The 21780-nt window shown below is 44.5% G+C and overlaps 1 protein-coding gene across 3 annotated transcripts; it reads left to right on the top strand.

The window, feature by feature from the left end:
* The first annotated feature begins 351 nt into the window (after positions 1-351).
* On the top strand, positions 352-20223 carry LOC135372707 (uncharacterized). 3 transcript variants are annotated; one of them, XM_064606203.1, is made up of 6 exons: positions 352-374; positions 2745-2868; positions 6155-6306; positions 11875-11936; positions 16796-16888; positions 20013-20223. In XM_064606203.1, exons 2-6 carry the CDS (start codon positions 2779-2781, stop codon positions 20159-20161), a joined length of 546 nt encoding a protein of 181 aa, XP_064462273.1. In that variant the 5' UTR covers positions 352-374; positions 2745-2778; the 3' UTR covers positions 20162-20223. The 3 variants fall into 3 exon arrangements, with proteins under 3 accessions (XP_064462273.1, XP_064462272.1, XP_064462274.1); XM_064606202.1 differs by lacking the exon at positions 352-374 and adding an exon at positions 392-1022; XM_064606204.1 differs by lacking the exon at positions 352-374 and adding an exon at positions 982-1022 and having other exon boundaries at positions 2765-2868.
* The last annotated feature ends 1557 nt before the right edge of the window (positions 20224-21780 follow it).

The raw sequence follows: 21780 nt of genomic DNA, 5'->3' as shown, positions 1-21780 counted from the left end.
AAAGCATAGAAACCTTCGGATTTCAATTTATACGAAAACACGCTAATGAATCACGAAATATAGGGATACTGGAACACCGTGTATCTCTTCACCAGCTGCACCAAGAGCGAAAAATACTTTTGCATGTTACTCAACTTCTGTCACGTGAAAACCGTAAGACGTAATGTGGAAATACATTTATCAACACACAAACGCGCGCGAAAAAAAAAAAAGAAAAGAAATATACTTCAGACTTTCGAGGGCTAATTACGGCAGAGAGTAAACTGAAAGGTCAGTTACAACATACAGGCGAGTGAAAGGTCGAATAGCTATAACCGGACAGGCATAAAAAGTAGCCAGCATTCTGCATTTGAACCGCATTCGGTTGAACACAGGTAAGCCGCAACTCACGTACACAACCGTACGCTGTGTATGCTCTATGTCCCTATCTATACTCTATACTACTATCCCTATATGTTTTCATAAACTCCCCTTTGTGTTTTCCTGTAAGCTCTTCGTCGTCTTCTGATTTTTCCCGCTTAATCTATATACTGTATATATACTGCAGTGTTTCCTACCGTCACCTTATAATTAAAAGTACATAAGCATAGCCCTCTTTGTATTTCTCTTTTTATGAAAATGTGGGCTGGTTCGGCTAGACATCAACCTCTGTCACATACTTAAATGTTTTTGCACGTATTCAGGTTTCAACGATGAACGGCGTACTGCCCACCTTTGTCAATCTCTTGTCAAATGTCGTTCCTAATTGTTGGTCTGCCTCGGCCAAATCTCGTTGTTTACATATTTTTTAATTTGCTTATGTAGTACAAACTGTAACTTAAATACCGATTGGCATAGTGCATAGAGAGTGCATAGAGTGCATCCCCCGCATGATGATTCTTTCTGAAGGTGTTCTCTAGTTGCAAGAAGGTGAAAAAAAAAAAAAAAACTTGCTGTATGTTTGCTTTAACACTGCTGTGCTGCTTGTTCCTCTGTGCGCTTAGGTTTTCACGGAGTCCTCTCCAGGTTTCAAAAGGACTGAGGTAAAAGGTCTTTCTTAGACATGGTCAGAAATATAATCGTTTGAGGCCTTTTCGATACGGAAACACGGAAGAAAGTGAATTAGTGAACCTTCAGTTTCTCTAAGCATTGAAGAGATATCATCAGGACAGTGTAAAAGCGTGGAAGAGATTTCTATATACCGCCGGGGGAGGGGGGGGGGGGGTGTATTTCCCATGTTCCATATATGTCATCGTGTTATGTTGTTTAACCCGATTTTAAAAGACTTGCCCGGTCGGATGAATTTTTCATTAAACAGTTGTTAGCGGAGTTGTGTGGTTGTGTTCTACATTGCGGGGAACCGGCATCGTCCTACATCGATGCCTACCAAGCCTACATCGTCCTCCTGCACCTGTGTTTTGTTCCTAGTACAGGTCCCGACAAAGGTTTACGGAACACGCGAGCGGTGTATTTTCTCCTCGGTACGACACCCTAGCGGCAAGCGGAAGCTGGCGAAATCAGGCCAGTTCACTGCCTCAGAGGGGTGGACGACTGTGCTCTTAGCGACACACAGCGGTAGTTTCGGTATGACTACTGTTGTATGTGCACGCAAAGTGAGTTGGATTTTACTGTTGTGCTCGCCAACAACACGTGATTCACCGATTGTTGAGACAGGGAGCTCGCCGCTATCATCGTGATAACAAGGATGAATCATAGTGGCAACACTTTACGGTGTATTGCTTTTATTATGCCATGATATGTAGACAAGCATGATATGTAGACAAGCATGATATGTAGACAGCCATGATATGTAGACAAGAGAAAGAAACCCAAGCAGCACAATGTACTGGAAGTCGAGTGCATTAGGGGTGGACGGTATGTGTCTTATCAATGTTCTCTAGTTTCATGAACCTGTTCAAGGCCTTTCATCTACCCGTCCACCCCTATTGCACTCGACTTTCAGTGCATTTTGCTGCTTGGGAAGGTATCTGGTAAACAGTTGCTTTATTATGGACGACGCGTGACGAGCTGATAAACAATTGACGCTGACATTGATAACTGATGGTTTGATAAACAACTGACGTGAGTCACGAGTTGTTGACGAGCACAACAGTTAAGTCCAACTCACTTCGCGGGCACATTCAACAGTAATCATACCGAAACTACCGCTGTGTGTCGCTAAGAGCGCAGTCGTCCACCCCTCTGAGGCAGTGAACTGGCCAGATTTCGCCAGCTTCCGCTTGCCGCCAGGGTGTCGTACCGAGGAGAAAATACACCGCTCGCGTGTTCCGTAAACTCTTGTCGGGACCTGTACCAGACCAAAAGTGGCCTAAATTATGTAGAACAGTAGGCCAAAAAGAATATACATTTCTACGACGCAAGTCATCTGTTGATAAACAATAAATTTGTAAATCAGTGGTTAGGACTCAACATGCAGGAAAGCTGGTAAAACGTGAAGAAAAGTAACTTGGAGACACAGTAGGAGGACCAGAGACAGAATCGATAATTTCTCGTGCTTGTCTTCGTGTTTCCCCCCTTCTCGTAGTTACTGTACATCAAAGTTAATCAGATTAACGCGTCAGGTCTTTCACGACCATTTCCAACAGCTTCATGTAGTCTTTTTTATTACTTAGATAGTGTGATAAGCGTCTGATTCGATTAATTATTTTCGCTTCGCACGAACTGAGGCGCGAATTCATCATAATGTGACATGGTAAAAAGGCTGTTCTAAATAGTGTATTCAGCACAAATATTGTAATTCCCAGATTTTCTGATTTTCCACCAGCAAGAACGCTCAAGATGCTTCAAGTGGTAGTTTTCATCGCTGGCTGCTGCATTGTCGCAACAGCCCAATGTACTTGTGAAGATGGTACTGTCGACGCCCGGAAAGTAAGTCTGCAACCTATGTAACCTGTCGCGAACCTCAGTGGCTGTTCAGCAAAAAGAAATGTTTAGAATTACTTCAGTAACTTTCAGATTACGAAAGTCATGCCTAGTTTTGTCTTTGCGATTTCCTTTTTGTCTTGCCATAAATAGACAAGCGTGTAGAAAATACCTCAACCCAGTAAAAGAGACCCTCCCTGTCCCACTAACAACAGTTGAAAAGAACGTTCGACAATATAGGCACGCTGAGACGAGCACAGTGCCGTCCAATCTCACTTCGCAGTAATGAAGAGCTGTGAAGGGGAGCCTTTCCCGACTCCATCAGTTCCCCTCTCAATGCCGATAACATCTCATTACGGCCGATAATCCTTTAATGCTCAATTGTCTCATTACGGACAAAATCCCATTACGGCCGAATGTGTCTCATTACGCCAAAGACATCCTCATTTCCGCCGAAGATGTATCATCATGGCCAAAAAGAAGAAGAAAAACAAAGAAGCATCCACCACATTAGTAACCTTTGTGTAGTACGCTTCTCAAAGTGTCTCTGAGGTGGGCGTGCCCGCATGGCTTGTGTAACACACAATGGTTCATGCACACAATATTACGCGACACTGCTTCACGCATCCCCCGTGAAAACTGTTTATGCTCCCACACTGTGTCGTACGATATTTCTATTCACTATTTTCTCCCGGTATTAAAGCAACATCCTATACTGTTTGGTTCAGTGAGCAAACTGCTTGTGTGCGTTCTGAAACCGTTACTCCACAAGCGCATGTACCAGGATCCACATGGCCATGGGTATCTTTTACTCCGCTAGATGCCTTCTACATTCTATGTCCTCTTGAAATTAAAAAAAAAAGTACATTAGCGGCAGTACAAAACGACATATGCTCTTGGTTGGTGATGACCATGAGCCGTATGCCGTCAACCAGACATTTTTATGAGACAGAGACTGTTCTTCTGGGACCAGAAGAACAGTCTATGTTCGAAGTGTCGGCGGCTATCGTCCTGATTCATATACCATGACCATTAAGGACGATGACCTCACCTTCGGAACTACAAAGAACATTCCAGAACCCGGTCTCGTGATAACCATCAAGTGGCCGGACCTTCTAGATTGTGACGTCACTTGTGACTTTTGGGGGCCCTATTAGGCCAATTAATACCGTCGAAGGCGAGGCCTCCGCCGCAACGTAGACTGAATGTAAATTTCCTTGAGCTTTTTTAATTAACTAGTCTAATTCACAATAAATCTTGTTTTACTTAATAATCCTACTTCTGTTGTCCTCGTCTCCTTTATTTTGTGTTTATATTCATTTCGTACCCATCGTCACTTCTCATCTCATACCGTGTATAACTGTACTTATATACAGGGTGACCCAGCTAAATGCGAACTTATTTTTTAACAATACATATATCACATTTTCCGATGATAAAGCAATTGCAATATAACATATGCTGAAGGGCACTCCTTAGGAGGGCATTAGCAAACTGCTAAGGCAATATCTTAAAGGGACTATGAAATTTCCCGAACCCCCATCCTTTTTTTCGGTGGAAACAGTTCTTCCCGCAGAGAAACTAATATGGCACAAATTTTTCCGGACGAAATCGCTCCACTCTGCGAGGAGCGCGCGCTGGAAATGTCTCTTCCGCGTTCCTCCTCTCCCGCGCATATTTCCCTGCCGATGGTGTAACTGTACGGACCGCACTTCGGTTCCCCGTTACATCACCGGTGTTGCACAACGGCAAGTAATGCCGCGAGCTCGCGCTGTGGCTGCCGCCACTGCCGAACGCGAAAGCTGCTGTCATGGAGATTTCCACTCCCGATGAACGCGTACGCGGGATCCTACGGCGCATGCTTCTGGCGGGATTCCTCGGCTCGGCAACACGTCACGATGACGTGTTGCTGAGCCGGCCGTGGTCGCGTCAAGTTGCCCGTTGTGTCTCCGCTCGGCAGCTCGCCACGGCGCGGCGCTAGCTGTCCTCCCTTCGCCGCTCCGTTTAAATTCGCTCCCGAGAAATCCGCTCGCGCGACGAAAGTAAAATTTCGGTTCTAGACTCAGAAAAATGTCTTCTTTCGAACGAAACGAAGAAAAAAATCGTTTCATAGTCCCTTTAATGAACTCTCAATGATTACCTTTTTAGTTATAAAAGCTACAAAGTTGTCCCAACGAGAACATCTGGTTCTTTCGGTCACCTGATACCGGAGCCGTTTTCAGAACATAAATCTGTTGGATAAGTTGTTCGCAAAAAAAAGAAATCGCGAAGGAACACCGTATTTTTTCTTTATTTTGTTCATTGCGCATCTCAGGAGACGCGTCTTTCCTTCACCCCTAATGTGAGAGGCCAAAGGAGCACAGTGCCGCCTCATGAGATGAGCTTTAACTTGCGGAAACAGAACAAAAACAAATGTATCGGGTGACTCTATCGGAACTGCCCTTATCATGGGTTGCATTTTCTGTTTCCTTTTAATTTTTTTCTAGGATGCAAGAGGCGATGGTGTGCTCTTTCACCCCCTCACATTGGAGGTGAAGTATTGAACGAAATAAAGAAAAATGGTGTTCCTTCACGAATGTTTTGCGGACGATCTATCAGTGGATTTTTTTTTTCTGAAAACGACGCCGGTATCAAGTGACCGTGGGACAACTTAATTGCTTTTATAATACCAGTTCGCTGGACCGTGGTTTCACACTAGCTGCTGATAATAGCCTCCCTCCGTCAGCGCGCATATTTCATCTGTCACTCTCCGCAAGGGGTAGAACAGAAGGTCGCTTTGATTTCAAATTTTGCTCACCGGGGACGTTAAGGGTACGCTCTACAACAATACAATTCACGTCAGCTTATTTTCAAAAGTGAATAGATTAATAATGGAAGCTAATTGAAACTGGCAGTAATTACTTTCACACTACGACCCTTAAGTAGGTCATTTGTGGAATAATACACGCACCAGCTGTCTCCAAAGAAAAGTAGTCTGCCAGATTAAGAAAATTGTTGTGAATATGTCGTAGTATGTCGTGTACCGTTTATGTTTACCGTATTCGTGGTGCTCTATACAACTGGGTTTTTCCTGGGTTTTCCTCAGACGCTTTCAGACATATGTCGGCACAGTTCCCCCAGAAGTCGGCCCAGGACGCACATTTCCCCAGGGCGTCAGTCGTGACGTTGCCCACATACGTGAGGCCGACAACGGCAAGCCCTTTCACCACCACCACCACCACCTCTATACAACTGTGCTGCTTGGTGTGTTTTAGATATATTCACCAAGTACTGTCCTCGATCTCCAATTTAGAGCATTGTTGGACCTGGCTCGGGAAAGCTTTATCTGGTGAAAACGACATGCCAGCAAGATCTAACCTGTTTGTACACGGTTCTTCCACCGGCCGACACTCAGTGGCCGGCACCCTATCCCTTCGGGTTCAAGAACAAGACAACTGGTGAATGGTGAGTAACTATAGTTAGCCGAAAAAAGTAATCCCTTACCGTTACCGTTTCCATGTAATTGAGTAACGAGCAGAAAAGTAACCGTCGTTACTCCAGTCTCTACATTGACGCAAATTATACTTCTCTTTGAGTGCCCCAGACAAAAAGAAAAGAAAGAAAGAAAGTTCAATAGCGGAAGAGCTGACGTAACACGGAAAACAATGCATGATGTCAAACCCCGAGACTAAGGAACACGAGGGGACAGACACAAACACGAAGTCTCAAACACAGCTGAAAATTTTACATAATCAGTTTTACATCATGCATCATCCTCATCAGCTCGTTTGCTTCCTAGCCGTTTTTTTTCACGAAACACAAACACGCGTAGGACAAGTAGATTTGTACGTCTACTGTATTTATCGCACGGGAAGATGTTGATCGGTTGTGGGACAGCATTGCGTGGAAGTTCCCCATGACTCACAAAGCCCCAAAAGCTCCTGGTACCACCACATTGGTGTAGGAATAGATTAGGGAAAGAGACTCCGAAATTCCAAATCCTTATTACAATGACCTCCGCTTGCTACAGTAGAACGGTCCCACAAGGGCTGACGACACGAGGGGTTCACTTGGGGCACGCATAACATGTGAAAGATAGGTAAATCTCTGTTGGAATAGCCATCAATTACTGAGTGATCGACCACTCGGACATGTAATTAATTAATCAAAAAATTAAATTTCGCTGACAGTAAAGTGACTGATTACTGGAAAACTTAACACGTAACAGATTACAAGTAACGCAATTACTAGTAACGCGTTACGCACATGTCTGCATATAGCGCACGTGCACTTCGAAAAAAATAAAGATATGCTGTCTTAACTTGTTTCAAGGCATGTCGCATCCATTCGAAAATATAGTGCCGTTTTATTCCTCCTCACCATGGTCTCGAGTTACCCCGCGCGAAATGCTCGCGTAGTAAGAGCAGACGCCGGATGTTACCAGCTCCGGTGGCGCAGCGGTAACGCGTGCGCTTGGAGACTGGGAGGTCCGCGGTTCGAATCCGCGGGCCGGGTGTGCCGTCTGGGGTTTTTCCTGGGTTTCCCTCAGATGTGTAATAGGCGTATGCCGGCACAGTTCCCCTGAAGTCGGCCCATGGACGCAGCTATCCTCCCCCGAGCGGATTCCGCTCGGTCTTCCACTTCACCCTTTCCTCTCCTCCTCTCCACCACCTTTCCCTTCCCGAGAAACATGCCGCCTAATCAGGCAGGCAGACCTCTCGGGTTCCTCCCAACGACACTCCTCCTCCTCCTCCGACGCCGGATGTTCAGAGTATGCCGGAATTGCCTGCCTGAAAAAACGAGAAAATATCACTGCGCTTTGAACCAACAACTGCGACCCCTTAGGAAATGAATGCCGCGGCCGTGCTGGTCGCCTGAACGGCACCTTCCCAGCTCTCTGCCCTCCTTTTAGGAAGTGACGTCACGCTTTCGGAGCTTCCGCAGTCGTGGAAGGAACGCTGGTAGCCATAATGAGTTTAACGTATGATTAAAATTAGCACTTTTCTGAGGAAGAAAAAAAGCCGAAAAAAAAAACGGGCAGATTTTCGGTCGACGCCAAACATAATGGTTTAGGCTTCATATATCCACGGTTACACAGGCTTTCTTAACCGCCGTTGAATACACCGCAGTCGAATGGCTCAGTCACGGTCCAGCGAACTTGAGAATGAATGGAATGGAACGGGAATATTGATCCTTTTGAAAAAAAAAAAAGTCTTATGTAATGCGCTATTTATGTCAATCAATGAAATGTATTCTGCGCTTCATGCAGACCATTCATTTTTAACGAGATCCTTTTTCGTTTTACTAACAGAATGCTCACGGCAAATGAGTTAGGTGTTTGACTATTCAACTCCTTTCGATGCCATGCAACTTGATACAAAGTGCGTGTGTGTTTTGTTGACGACGCCATAAAGCATGGCTTCCATTCCACTGCGAAGTATGTAACTCTATTTCATATGGTCCTTTCGAAACATCGACTTATTTGTGAAGAACAAAAAAAAAAAAGAAAAGAAACATACAAAATCAATAAGAAATAAATTGGTCCTCAATGCTAAGTCTTCCTCACTTCATCATAAAAGAGCGAAATGGATAGGGTGTGTTTTCTATTTAGTCTCAACTCAAACTCAACTCTGTTTTGCCTTCGGTGTCGCATCTTCTCTCTCGTCATAGTAACTTTCATCGTCTCCTTTTGGCACAGTGAAGTTAGAAGTCCAACACGCCATGAAGTTACTCTCACACGCAATGAAACACAACACCTACGGATGTGTTTGACAATTGGTGAACATCAGTTGCAAATAGGATGTTCACCTCAGCCAGAATAACTTCCCACTTTCCATCTGCACTGGCTGAGCTCGTTTAATTCTGAACCTGAACATGAGGTAAAAGTGTATGGGTCGTTGTAGCGCCATCCCTTGAACATGACACGAACAGACTCAAAGACTAGGCGGTAAATTTAAAATCTGGCAGAAGTGGTGTCATCTCTTCAGGGTGTTATTAAACGAACTATAGCAACTCCACGGCGCCATCTGTCCTAAACAAATCAAACTACGTCACCCCATAGTTCTAGTTCAACACGGACTCTCCTATGAATTTTGAGGCAATGGACCAGTGGTTCACACTCCTTGTCTTGGCTTGGAACTAGAAGATCTAGGTTCGGTCGCTATTTCAACCATGACGTCATTATTGTTAGTTAATCTTATCAAAGATATGTCACAAATTAACCGTGATCATCGCATCACTGATTAGGTATCTTATCCAATGGCGTCATGGTGACCTCACTGTTATGAGGCTGCTGTCTGGATGACGTCATTACCATTGTTGGCTCCAAAGTTAATCTTATGTAGCACTGTAAAGACGGAGACGTTCTCCGGCTCTCGATTGAACACCATTCAATCTAACTCACTGTAGGCTGATATCATCTGTGACCAGTCGTCGCATTCTCTTAGAATCGTGAAAGAAATTCGTTACGTCAGCCTGCCCCTCTCGTGGGACCAGAGAGTTGTACCAGCTCTCTGCAACTCCCCATAGATCCCATAGTATAGGAAAATTCAAACAAGACTGGGCACACGACCAATGAGAATGCAGCGCCTGCTCCTTCAATCCTCCAATCAGAAGTCTTTCCACACGGGTCGCAGCCCAACCGGCTCTGGCACTTGCTGACTTCTGCTTTCAATACTGGTCTGAACCGGCTGCCCCTGACTTCTAGGTCTGCTAGCTTTCATGCACCGCGTAAATTTATTCCGTAATTCCAAAACTACGGTGAAAAGTGTTGTGATGAGGAGTAATTTATTTGAGTAATTACACTGACACAATCGGCAGGTTGACACATCTACATGCACTGAGAGTACTATGCCCATTGCGTAGCGCTTCTTGGCACACTCCAACAAAGTTCAAACTGGCAAAGCACACACATCGACACAGCGTATTCCCAACAACGAACAACTGTCACATACTTGCGCACAATCTCTTGATCATCGTGTCCTTGCGTGTTATACTCCAAACATAAAATGTTGTTGATTCATGAATCCTATTTTATTGTCACGGCTACGCAAATCTGACGGCGCTAGACGGCGCTAGAATGTGTTCATCGAGCCAGAATTCACAACGACACTTCAGTTTGAAATCCGGGTGGCTGTTCGTAGACCGACGCTTGTGTCGAAAGACACTACAACACGATTTAAAGCACCATAATACCCGGATACGATGGCAAACGGCGAACGCACTTGCCTCCCAACGACAGGCAGCGCCCATACGGCGTCCACTGTTGAAATGTCAAATGGGTGCAAGATACGCATGGATACGCATGAAGGTGAATTTGGTGAATGTCAACCTATAAAGTTAATTATTTTTACTGAGAAAGGTTTCACAGTGTCTGTTATCGTAAGGTATCTCCGTTTTTGTGTTTTTTGTTTGTTTTCGTTTGTTGTTCGGTTTGCGTGTGGTGTTCCGCGGTTCTCGTTCGTTATTATGTGATTTGGTATTGTACTGTTGTCGTTTGACTTTTTCCATTATCGTATTATGTTCTACGAGTGTCTGTGTGTGTGTGCTACAAGAAGACCTCGACCCTTATTCTGAAGGGGCTCGTTATTTTATTCACCACATCGCCACCAGCAATCAGGTGGAGTATAGACCCTGGCGATGAAACTCCCTATTCCTCATCTCAAAATAACGTTATTGTCACGAGTGCTTTGCAGTTGTTCAGCTGTCAGCGTATTTCATTACAGAAGTTCGAAGCGCTGTGCACGAAGAGCATGCACATGCATGACTTATCACACACGCTGTAGGAGCGACTGCACATACGAGGTTAACACAGCGGTTTATTTGCTTCCACCGTACCTTACAGATTAAAGGAACAGTGGAACAAATTGGCATATTGGCATAGGTTCTGCATCCGGTTCTTCGGCACAGCTGAGTGAATGTGAGGGGAACCTGCAAGCACAAGCGCATTGTTTATAGAAAATACATGGTCTTGAGATCTGTAGGAGCAGTCACACATACTATCTTAGTACGCAATGGCACCAGCGAAGTGCAAACAAGTCCGAGTTGTCAGATGCACGCGATACGAATAAACAGATTTTTCTTCAAAATAAAGAGCTTACCTGCGAAAAATTATGCCTCTTTCTCTGCCCGCGTGAAATGTACTCAAAGCTGCAACAAACTGGCATTACATGCCCTTTAATTTAAAAGAAATTTAAAAAAATACGGGCAGCACCGCTTGAACTAAATGCAGACGACAGGATGCGATGGGCCCACCAATATGGCGGCCGGTGACCACGCTGTGGAGCCCCTATGCGCGATCCAGCCTATACTATAGAGATCAGTGGGCTGTACCTCCTGCACGTTTGGCGCGCGTCCATCTTAGTTTAGGGGGCCGACAGATCGAAGGTTGGAGACGGATAACTGAGATTACGAGCTGGCAGGATGATGTGTGTTTTCGATGTGGAGGCTGTCAAGAAGGACAGGCTCTCATTCTGTCATCTCGATTTTCCTCCAAACAGTCTAAAGAAAAATAATTTGTAGCAGATGGCGTGCAAAGTTCGATGCGCCTGCGCACGCCATCTGCTGAAAATTAAATATTTGAATGAATTATGCACTTGACGGCCAGGATGCCACAAAAAGTCCGCATGATCCCAAAACCAACCTGCTAAAACGAAACTTACGTTGCTCCCTTTTTATACAAAACACGTCTTAATTTTAACAAAAAGCCGGTATATTCCGAAATATTTGGAAAACTTAAATCCGTGTTAAGTGAATCGCTCTTTAATGGTTTACCGTTCTGTTCCCGTTTTCTAAGGCTTCAACAACTATTTTGCGTTGCGTAGACGTGGTGATTTAAACCGAACACATGGTAGCAAAATGCCAAACTAGTAAGGGTAAAATAATTTTTATCTCATTAACATTTTATTGTCTAACATTATAAGTGTCCACCTTTAGGATACTTGAGAAAAATGAGTTTGTTACAAAATATGTATTTGGATGTTCTACGGTTATCAACCCCTCGAGGGTACTCACCATTAGGCTGTTGCTTTGCAGGGTAAAGGTAACGACCGGGACGGTTGATGGCCAAGGCTCAAACGCTATTGACAGTGATTCAGGTGAGGTCCAGTACGGTCCAGTAAGGTCCAGTAGGTTTAGTAAGGCCTGATACAGTAGTTACTACTAACAATGACCCTATTCGTTAATGTCTGCGGATACTTTTGTGTCGTAATGAGAGCAAAATATATGCAACAGAAAAGCGCCAAATAGAATTTGTGTATACCAGTCTGTGGATTATTTCTTAATTACCCTATCAGGGGGTTTCCTAGAGATATTGCTTTCAGTGGTTATCACAAAGTCGAACTCTGAGAAGTAGAGTGTTGCATCGCTTGCAATGAGATTTTTAATGGAGGGGTTTTAAGTTGAATTGTGAGATAACAATGAAAACAATATACTGTTTTTCGCATGGAAGTCGAGCCTCCTCGGAGACAAAGTCGTATGTGCTAACTTCATCTATTAGTGATTAACCTTTAAAGGGATACTTCGGAAGCAAATTTTAAGATTGCGGTATTCCCACGATCAGTTACACGAACAGAACATAGCCGTGAAATATCTCACTTGAAAACGAATGAGGAATCATAACAACGACTTTAGAAATTTGGAAAAAAAATCTGGCTTCCACTCCGGAGCAGGGTATTGATACGATATTGGGTCGGCGCTAACAGCGGCCGCACCTTTGGAGGTCGCAGTGCAAGCCAGCAAGTACATATACAAATCAAAAATGGCCGAAGCTCTGTGGCTCTGTCGTTTTCCTACATTATCATTCACCTGCTTGCACTGTGGCATTGAGGAGTGCTCAGTCACCCTCCCAGGTGTATATCGCTCGATGAGCGACCCCTGGTTTGCCAATTCCGGACTATGCGCAGCTACCCAGAGCTGACGAGCCGCAAACACGGCGAAACACGTGTCCTCTGGTGCTGTCGCATCGTTCCAGGAGTATCTGTTTCTCTGCGTGCAGCCATAGAAGCCATCTTAATCTGTAATTTTGAATTTCAAACACGTCTAGTGTCATTTACTTGTTTCTTTAATGGCTTTTTTTTCCTGCATTATAATTCACTGGCTTGCACTGTGGCATTGGGGAGTGCTCAGTCACTCTCCAAGGTGTATTTCGCTCGCTGAGCGGCCCCTGGTTTGCCAATTCCGGACTATGCTCAGCTACCCAGAGCTGACGAGCCGCAAAGACGGCGAAACACGTGTCCTCTGGTGCTGTCGCATCGTTCCATGAGTATCTGTTTCTCTGCGTGCAGCCATAGAAGCCATCTTAATCTGTAATTTTGAATTTCAAACATGTCTATTGTCATTTACTTGTTTCTTTAATGGCTTTTTTTCCTGCATTATAATTCACTAGCTTGCACTGTGAATTGATGTGTGCTCAGTCACTCTCCCAGGTGTATGTCGCTCGCTGAGCGACCCCTGGTTTGCCAATTCCGGACTATGCGCAGCTACCCAGAGCTGACAAGCCGCAAACACGGCGAAACGCGGGTCCTCTGGTGCTGTCGCATCGTTCAATGAGTATCTGTTTCTCTGCGTGCAGCCATAGAAGCCATCTTAATCTGTAATTTTGAATTTCAAACATGTCTATTGTCATTTACTTGTTTCTTTAATGGCTTTTTTTCCTGCATTATAATTCACTGTCTTGCACTGTGGATTGATGAGTGCTCAGTCACTCTCCCAGGTGTATATCGCTCGCTGAGCGACCCCTGGTTTGCCAATTATGGAGTATGCGCAGCTACCCAGAGCTGACGAGCCGCAAACACGACGAAACACGTGTCCTCTGGTGCTGTGGCATCGTTCCATGAGTATCTGTTTCTCTGCGTGCAGCCATAGAAGCCATCTTAATCTGTAATTTTGAATTTCAAACATGTCTATTGTCATTTACTTGTTTCTTTAATGGCTTTTTTTCCTGCATTATAATTCACTAGCTTGCACTGTGAATTGATGTGTGCTCAGTCACTCTCCCAGGTGTATATCGCTCGCTGAGCGACCCCTGGTTTGCCAATTATGGAGTATGCGCAGCTACCCAGAGCTGACGAGCCGCAAACACGGCTAAACACGTGTCCTCTGGTGCTGTCGCATCGTTCCAGGAGTATCTGTTTCTCTGCGTGCAGCCATAGAAGCCATCTTAATCTGTAATTTTGAATTTCAAACATGTCTATTGTCATTTACTTGTTTCTTTAATGGCTTTTTTTCCTGCATTATAATTCACTGTCTTGCACTGTGGATTGATGAGTGCTCAGTCACTCTCCCAGGTGTATATCGCTCGCTGAGCGACCCCTGGTTTGCCAATTCCGGACTATGCGCAGCTACCCAGAGCTGACAAGCCGCAAACACGGCGAAACGCGGGTCCTCTGGTGCTGTCGCATTGTTCAATGAGTATCTGTTTCTCTGCGTGCAGCCATAGAAGCCATCTTAATCTGTAATTTTGAATTTCAAACATGTCTATTGTCATTTACTTGTTTCTTTAATGGCTTTTTTCCTGCATTATAATTCACTGTCTTGCACTGTGGATTGATGAGTGCTCAGTCACTCTCCCAGGTGTATATCGCTCGATGAGCGACCCCTGGTTTGCCAATTCCGGACTATGCGCAGCTACCCAGAGCTGACGAGCCGCAAACACGGCGAAACACGTGTCCTCTGGTGCTGTCGCATCGTTCCAGGAGTATCTGTTTCTCTGCGTGCAGCCATAGAAGCCATCTTAATCTGTAATTTTGAATTTCAAACACGTCTAGTGTCATTTACTTGTTTCTTTAATGGCTTTTTTTTCCTGCATTATAATTCACTGGCTTGCACTGTGGCATTGGGGAGTGCTCAGTCACTCTCCAAGGTGTATTTCGCTCGCTGAGCGGCCCCTGGTTTGCCAATTCCGGACTATGCTCAGCTACCCAGAGCTGACGAGCCGCAAAGACGGCGAAACACGTGTCCTCTGGTGCTGTCGCATCGTTCCATGAGTATCTGTTTCTCTGCGTGCAGCCATAGAAGCCATCTTAATCTGTAATTTTGAATTTCAAACATGTCTATTGTCATTTACTTGTTTCTTTAATGGCTTTTTTTCCTGCATTATAATTCACTAGCTTGCACTGTGAATTGATGTGTGCTCAGTCACTCTCCCAGGTGTATATCGCTCGCTGAGCGACCCCTGGTTTGCCAATTCCGGACTATGCGCAGCTACCCAGAGCTGACAAGCCGCAAACACGGCGAAACACGTGTCCTCTGGTGCTGTCGCATCGTTCCATGAGTATCTGTTTCTCTGCGTGCAGCCATAGAAGCCATCTTAATCTGTAATTTTGAATTTCAAACATGTCTATTGTCATTTACTTGTTTCTTTAATGGCTTTTTTCCTGCATTATAATTCACTGTCTTGCACTGTGGATTGATGAGTGCTCAGTCACTCTCCCAGGTGTATATCGCTCGCTGAGCGACCCCTGGTTTGCCAATTCCGGACTATGCGCAGCTACCCAGAGCTGACGAGCCGCAAAAACGGCGAAACACGTGTCCTCTGGTGCTGTCGTATCGTTCCATGAGTATCTGTTTCTCTGCGTGCAGCCATAGAAGCCATCTTTATCTGCAATTTTTAATTTCAAACACGTCTAGTGTCATTTACTTGTTTCTTTAATGGCTTTTCTTCCTGCATTATAATTCACTGGCTTGCACTGTGGCATTGATGAGTGCTCAGTCACTCTCCCAGGTGTATATCGCTCGCTGAGCGACCCCTGGTTTGCCAATTCCGCACTATGCGCAGCTACCCAGAGCTGACGAGCCGCAAACACGGCGAAACACGTGTCCTCTGGTGCTGTCGCATCGTTCCATGAGTATCTGTTTCTCTGCGTGCAGCCATAGAAGCCATCTTAATCTAATTTTGAATTTCAAACACGTCTAGTGTCATTTACTTGTTTATTTAATGGCTTTTTTTCCTGCATTATAAGGGTGCATTATAAGGGTTTGCATTTGTCATGACAAAAGCGCATGCGCTGCTCTCTTTCCCTTGTACATAACCCTCTCCCATATATAAAGCTTGTTCTTGTCACCAAACCCTAGTCCCGTCGAAGGCAGCGCTGACTGCCGAAACGTCGACCCCTATCCCTATATGTGTTAATAAACTCCCCTTTGTGTTTTCCTGTAAGCTCTTTGTCGTCTTCTGATTTTTCCTGCTTATATATATATATATAGATAACGAACGTTGAGATCAATGGGAGACGGAAGACAAAAGGGGAAGTAGTCAAACAGGGTTTACTAAAGCTTAAAAGTTATAAAAGCTAGGCGCGACGTATTCATTACGGCGTAAGCTGCGCTTTCGTCAGGACGAAATAGCTGAATGTAACTACGAGGCTGATAAGGGGTTTTACAATGCCGTCACAATTCTAGTAGGACAAATTCCCGCCCCACGGCGGTTGTCAATGGGGTGTATCCCAGAATGCTTCTGTGTCAGGACCAGGGGTGAGGTCATAGTCCTTGTAGGTCAGTGGGGTTTTTGACCCGGCTGAAACGAAAAGAAGAGAGCAGGGTAGTTAAGCATTTTATTGTTGACAGTATAGCGCTGGCATACCGTAAACAATGTTTTTTGAACAACAATGAATGATTTTTTTTTTGCGGAACGCGACTGGGAATGCTCTACTGCGCTGGACAAAGGTTTACGGAACACGCCCCAGTGCATTCTTTCCTGGAAGCTACATGGTAGCAGCGAATTTTTCCGTGCGGACATCTACATATGTGCGTTACCTTGTGCGTTACTTTTGCGTTACTCATGTGCGTTACCTTGGCGCATGCTTGTAGGTCCGTACGGTCCCATTTGCTGCTAGGGTGTTACTTTGAGAAAAGATATTTGCCGGAGCCTGTCTCGTAAACTTTTGTCCAGCACTGTAAGTTAACGTTGGTGTATTGTATATATCCTGTCATGTATGTATTGTTTTTCTGTTGACAGGGTTTGGCGAAACTAATACCACACTGCTTTACTCGGACTACAAGAACTGCGCTGTTGGACTTTTCCATGGAGGAAATGTCAAGGATGGACCACGTAAGTAATTATCTTGTTGTCTCACGTTAAACTGGATTGAGACCAAGTTATCTTTCGACCAAAGAAGCGTTGAAACCAATGACAAGAGAAAAATCTCTTACTGGGCGGAATATGTTATCGTCGCAACAATGCCACTGTCAAGGTCTGGTACTGTCCTGTCCCTTGGCTTGTACTAAATACGGGCCACGATTACGTAGCAGGTTCTGCGACAATATTGTGCGTAAAGGCTTAACCGAGAAACAACGCTGATTGGTAGGTTTCGCGCGTCCTAGCCTTTTTTCAGCGGTGTTACAGATCTGTAATGTGGTACTTGATTGTGGAGGGACGTATTGTGCAAACTAAACCACATCGATGTCGGATGAAAATAGGTTGAAAATGAAGAAGTCCCAATAACACATCTATTCCCAACCTTGATCGACGTCTAAGGCAACTTACCCAGCGCACAAAAGATTACCGTTCTTTGAGAGTTTTTCATGGTTCAAGGACCTTCACCTGAACCTTTCCTATTTTCGAGAAGAACCGCTCTTGTGTGATCGACTTTTGTGTCCCACACCCTGAACAATAACAGCTATTCCAGAGTTTCTCGTATGGCGAGAACCTTACTCTGAACCTTTCCTATGTCTGTAGAGAGGGGGAGAATGGATAAGGGCCTGCCAGCGTCCCAGTTTTGACGAACATTTTAAAGGTGAAAAATACGGGGAGGCCTAATAACTCCAAAAAAGTTGCTCGTCGAAGGTTCATTTTTGGGCTACAGTGACCTTCACTTGCAGTGCCACATTGGTCCAGCGTTAAAACTCTATTCGCGATTAAAATTCGAACGGAGCGATACTCCATTCAAACTTCGTGGAGTTACACCATTTAACGAAGTAACATATCAACTATTCGGATCTCCAATAATTTTATGCACTTTGCATCGGTTCTGTCCTATATTATAAGAATGGGGAGTAGATATATGCACCTCACTGTGTACCAGTGGCGTATCCACGAGGGGGGGGGCTAGGGGGCTCGAGCCCCGCCGGGTGTATCCCGTTTGAAACTTTGAAACATAACCTTTCAAGAATAAACACGTAAGTAGGCACGGTTAATAATAAAACTCCCAGAATATATGCTTAAAGGTCAACGCACAAAAATAATCGTTCAAATATCCCCGTGTAAATAAAAACGCTAAGGAATCCCCGGTGAAGAATATGTCGTTAAAAATAAATCGTTTGAGAATCCCCCCAAATCAACCATACGGTTGCTACTGTCACGTGGTATGGCCGCGAGTGAAATAGACAATCCGCTTCGACAAATAGTCCCAAAGTCGTCGAATTTAATTGGACTCCTGCCATGAGTATACTTCGTACATCGGACGAGTGATACACGAAGCACACGATACACGAAGCAAGCGTGCTTCACTTGAACGTCAGTGTAAAGTGAACTCAGAGCACACGCACGAACGAACGAGCGCTCAGCACTGCCACAGTTCCCGTCGACGCTTTTTCAAGCGAAATAACGCGGGACATGCATATAATGCATAGGCTTTTCTACGCTAGAAAGGAAAACATAGCAACAACACACACACAGAACAAATATGGCAGCCCTGACAGAACACTAGGTAGAGGGTGAGAGCTAACAAGGGCAAAAACCACCAACATAAGCTATGTCTTAGTGCTATCCTCTGCGTAGAGATACACATCTATCCTACCGCTGTCGTGTTGGGCAATTGGATATATTTTGAAACAGTTTATTTTTAACGATATATTTTTAAGCAGTTTATTTTTAGCGATATATTTTCGTGGTGGATTCTTGAGCGATTGTTTTTTGGGCGGGGATTTTTGCGTGGTTGATTCCTTATCGGGGAATTTGATGCAGTTTATTGTGAAACAATATATTTTGAGAGAGGTTTTCTTAAAGGATTTATTCTTAAAGATTATTAGTCTAACCCCCGCCCCGCCTACCTGCCACGACCCGACCCACGCAAATCGTGCAAATTCGAGGAGAAAATAAGATATGGGGGGGGACCAATGTGACGATCGCGAAAGTTCTTGCAGTTCATGGCGTCTATCTAAGCAACACTCTTGAATGGTTTTCAAAGTATGAGCTTTTCAAAATAGTTCCAATCTCGTGACACCACCTCATTGGACATAACAGCCTATGTAATCGTATTGTGAACGTCCACATCAATTATTTTCGTTCATTTTTTTTCAACCGCATTTTGCGGTGTGCACAAGTATGTGTGTGTTGTCGCACCCAGGATCAGCGGGGAGGGGGGCGAGTTTTCGTATCGAGCCCCCCTACCTTGGAGGTCTGGCTACGCCACTGCTGTGTACGTATCTACTACATACGGTACATATCACTGCACAACTTATATTGGTTGAGAAATTATTTCCCTTTCCCGTACTCACACACGGACATAACCAGGAACACAATGTAACTGTTGCCTCTCACTCCATGCGATCAAAGTGTGAACACCAAATTCTGTTACAGGCAACACTACCGCCTCTGGAAACGTTTTTAATTAAGAATGTTACTTTCATTCTACTTCGGCATTACGTGATTATGATCGCAAGTCATTCGCATTCATTCGAAGTCCCACTGAATCATGTAAAACGTTGTATATCATGACATGTGGCGTGTATCTTTCTACAACAATTGCAATGTTCTGCACTTATTTCGCTGCGGTTCAATGAAAAGTGCCATAGCCGTTAACATGCTATTAACAAAGTTATAATTGACTTGTACATATTTACTTTTCGTGTTGTAGATCTATCCGTCACGAAAACGACAGGTGACTATAGATAACTGTCAAAACCTACCTGCCCAGTTATGTCACCTAATGCCACACCCGTGTGCCAACATGCAACTTAGACTGCAGCAACTTTGCTGCGGAACGCAAAGTATTGTAAATGAGCTATTCCAACGCGAACTGTGCGACTGTGCAATGAGCGAGCTCACATCTCCATTTTTTATTTCTCCTATCATCATCACCTTCATGTACTAAAAGCTGGTGCAACGATTTATGTTTCGGCTATAGTTTCAAAGCTTACAGTGGCCTGCGTTTGTTTACTCTATTGCTGTTGATTAATGATCACATGTCATCATGGTTTTACGAGCCTCGTGATACCATATCAATGTTTCGCAGATCTGGAACTCTTTAAGTACAGCGCCGGCGCAGACGACAGCCAGGCTCTTCAGTGCTGCGAAGAACGCTTCGCAGAGGAACTTCAAAGGCAGGCCAAAACAGCAGCTGATGTTATTGAGGTCAACAAGGACTGCGTTTATCCTGAATAGACTTCCGAGTAAAACTGTCCTGCGACGACAGGTCAAATAAAGATTCCAGCATTTTTAACGGCTGTGTATGAGTGTTTTGCTTATTCTTCAACATCAGAGCTCAACTTTACATTAAAACACGTCAGAGCTAACCCCTGCACAGCATGTTACTAGTACTTGGTTCAGGGGAGACAGGGACATACAGGCCTTTACATGTTACCACCTCATGTTGCGTGACGTTCGGGCGGAAAGCGAGCGTCGGCGCTTTTAAATCGGTTCAGGACAGAAGACCCCTGCCGAGCATATCATGCGGGCAAATAATTCGGCAATGACGACACTAGTCTCACACCTTGCAATCATTAAAGGGAGACTCCACACCAAAAACGTCTCGAAGGAACTGTGCGACATCAGTCTGTTCCGTATGATATTTTATTGAATAACATTTCTCACCCTAAAGTGGCACAGATAATTAGAAAGGGATATTTTCTAGATATAGGACGAATTTAGAATTTCTCGAATCCGAATTCGAGAAAGGTTCTACGAATCTACAAAGCTTACGAATTTCGTATCTTTCGAATATTTCCCCCGAAAAGAGTTTAAAAAGCAAGGGAGAAAACTCTCCTACTGAAAAATGTTTTGCAGCAGAATTTGATATGTTTGTTTAGCGAGAACAAATTTCGGGTTCTTCCTAAGTGTAACTTATTTGACATGTTGTTCATCGACTACAGAAAATACATTAATTCAAGAGTCTGAATACCCTCCATAAAACTAAGAAACAATCGAACCAAAGCTGTGTTAGTTTTAAACTTCTAATATCGGAGCTTGATGTTGTGGTTTTGGCGCGCCCCTGTGGCCGCCGGCAAAGCAGGCCTGGGGGCGCCCATTTTAAAAAGAAACAAACGAAAGTCGTTGGTAGATTCGAAATATTCGACTCGTTGTTTTGGGCAATGAGATTCGGACTCACGAATCTCGAATCCCTGCCTAGGACTCGAGGATTCTCGGATTCGGATGTCACGTCCCTAATATTTCCCTATAAGTAATTTGGCGCTCCTCCACGAAAAATCAGTCTAGCAACAGTGGGCTTCACTTCACTTCAGTGGGCTTTCTGTAAGTTTTGCATGTACCGATGGTGAATATTTTAGAACGAGATTGAAGAAGCAGATGACTGGTCATCCATGTGGCAGAACTTACAAAGCCCGTGCACGGAAAACATCCGGTGGCCCACACTTGACTACCGGTGGCATTACGCACAGTACAGGAGGTTAGAGCGGGTACACACGGAAGTTTCGGTTTCGTTTTGAACTTCCCAGTTTTTTTGGGAAATAACGAGTACCTGACTGCCAAACTAACTTTATATCTCATTTCGGAAGAATGTGTCCAACTCATTTATAGAGCTAATATATGGTTGCGCATTGTCCAAGAGCCGTAAGTCTTAATCACTATGCCACGGGAGCTGGTAAATCATCAAGACTGAGATTGTTCTGCTGATTTTTTTTCCGTTCCCGTTCCATCTTTGAAGAAGAACAGTCTCTGTTTAAAACATCGACGGCTTTCGTCCTGAGGGCATCTCCTTTCATAATAATTACCGGTTCGCTGGATTTCTACCCGTCAAGGCAAATCAGTGTGCAATGAATGACACT

This window comes from Ornithodoros turicata, unplaced genomic scaffold (genome assembly GCF_037126465.1).
Source record: "Ornithodoros turicata isolate Travis unplaced genomic scaffold, ASM3712646v1 Chromosome161, whole genome shotgun sequence".
NCBI classification, from domain to species: domain Eukaryota; kingdom Metazoa; phylum Arthropoda; class Arachnida; order Ixodida; family Argasidae; genus Ornithodoros; species Ornithodoros turicata.
This window is presented reverse-complemented; position numbering and strand designations above follow the sequence as displayed.

Bases quoted from the DNA above. Each gene is read 5' to 3' on its own strand.
- LOC135372707 (XM_064606202.1), top strand. From the start codon at position 937: ATGTTTGCTTTAACACTGCTGTGCTGCTTGTTCCTCTGTGCGCTTAGG. The intron at 1,023-2,744 runs GTAAAAGGTCTT...TGTAATTCCCAG, and splicing joins CAGGTTTCAAAAGGACTGAG to ATTTTCTGATTTTCCACCAG. The intron at 6,307-11,874 runs GTGAGTAACTAT...GTTGCTTTGCAG, and splicing joins AACAAGACAACTGGTGAATG to GGTAAAGGTAACGACCGGGA.